General features: G+C 56.6%; 1 protein-coding gene across 1 annotated transcript in view; it reads right to left on the reverse strand.

Annotated features, from left to right (window-relative positions):
- The window catches only part of NUDCD3 (NudC domain containing 3), a gene marked incomplete at both ends in the record, with an annotated part of 9641 nt that overhangs the window by 4543 nt on the left and 3668 nt on the right, over positions 1–1430 (reverse strand). The window contains one exon of the mRNA XM_010017014.1: positions 770–913. Within this exon, the coding sequence (XP_010015316.1) occupies positions 770–913 (144 nt within the window). The remainder of the gene's footprint in view (positions 1–769; positions 914–1430) is intronic.

The following is a 1430-nucleotide window of genomic DNA, read 5'->3' on the forward strand; positions in this document are numbered from 1 at the left end:
CACCAGGGATTCCCAGTAGCCGCCCGTTGGGCCACCTCCTTTTGAACAGGTTTACTCCTTCCCAGGATGGTTTCTCTTCCCAGATCAGCCAATTTTCAAGAAGTCTAAGAACACTTTAAAACACAGGTTAATGACGCCACTGCCTCCTTTTTCATATCCTTTCAACAGCCTAATGGAGCTGGAGGAGCTCCTCTCTCTTGGTACCAGTCTGTCATCCCCCAGTACATCCATATGGATCTGTAGTGGCCCCAAAACTCACACAGGAATGTGGCAACTGTTTGGCACTTGAGATCCCAGGCTGATGGGCAGCAACACAACCCCCAGGACGGCTTCAGCCAGGAACAGAACTCACAGCCTCAGCCTGTGAGCACACAAGAGGCTGAGAACCCACCAGTAACACACTCCTGGGCAGCCACAGCCCCTGAACCACCTTGAGAGAGAGAAGATCTGTGGCACTGGGGCGCAGGCACACCACAAGCCACGGCGCCTGCTGAAGGCAGAGAAGGAGCCAGAGCAACTGCTTCAGACAGGGGGAGTTCAGGTTAGATACAAGGAAGAAGTTCTTCCTGTGAGGGTGGTGAGGTGCTGGAACAGGTTGGCCAAAAAAGTGGTAAATGCCCCATCCCTGGCAGTGTTCAAGGCCAGGTTGGACACAGGGGATTGGAGACACCTGCTTTAGTGGAAGGTGGCCCTGCCCATGGCAGGGCTTGGAGCTGGAGGAGCTCCCACTGCAGAGCCCAGCCCAGCAGAGCTGCAAAGACCCCCTTACCAAAACACACTTCCCTGGCTCCAGGCTCCAGAGGGAACTCTCCGTATTGATCTTGTGGGTGAGTTTCCCTTCCATGAGGACGTGCGGGCTGCTCCCCTCCAGCACTGCTACACGAATCGTGCTGCTGCTGATATCCACAGACACCTGCAAACACAGAGAGAGGAAATAAGCAGGGAGGCTCCTGCCTGCCCTCCTGCTGTGCTACTTGGGGTGCAGGGTCAAGTGAACTCGCTGGGGATGAGAGAGAAAGAAGAGCTTTCAGACCCGTGTGTAGCAGGAGGCTGGGAATCCCGCTGTCATTTCTCAGCATGCAGCAAGAGCTTGGAGGAGAAAGGAAAACTCTCTGGGATGAGAGGCTGCAGGGCTCAGGATGGAGCCCTAGAAGGATTCGAGGCAGCTGGTTCTGCCACCTGTGCCTCAGTTTCCCCACAGAGAAAACCAACAACGGCTACAGGCCTCCTCCATACAGCGCTCAAAGGCTGGATGCCCACTTGCTGCGAGGCAGCTCTGCAGGAGCACAGCGGGTGCCCAGCGTCACCGTGATGAGCTGGCCGTGGCTGAGCATCTTCCTGGGGGCCGAGCACTTCCCTGCCCAGCAGGAGCCACCCAGGGACTTCCACACTACCAAGAGCAGCAGCAGCTTGTCCCCTCCCTTGCACCA

The sequence above is a fragment of the Nestor notabilis genome, unplaced genomic scaffold (assembly GCF_000696875.1).
Source record: "Nestor notabilis isolate BGI_N333 unplaced genomic scaffold, ASM69687v1 scaffold24906, whole genome shotgun sequence".
Classification (NCBI taxonomy): Eukaryota; Metazoa; Chordata; class Aves; order Psittaciformes; family Psittacidae; genus Nestor; species Nestor notabilis.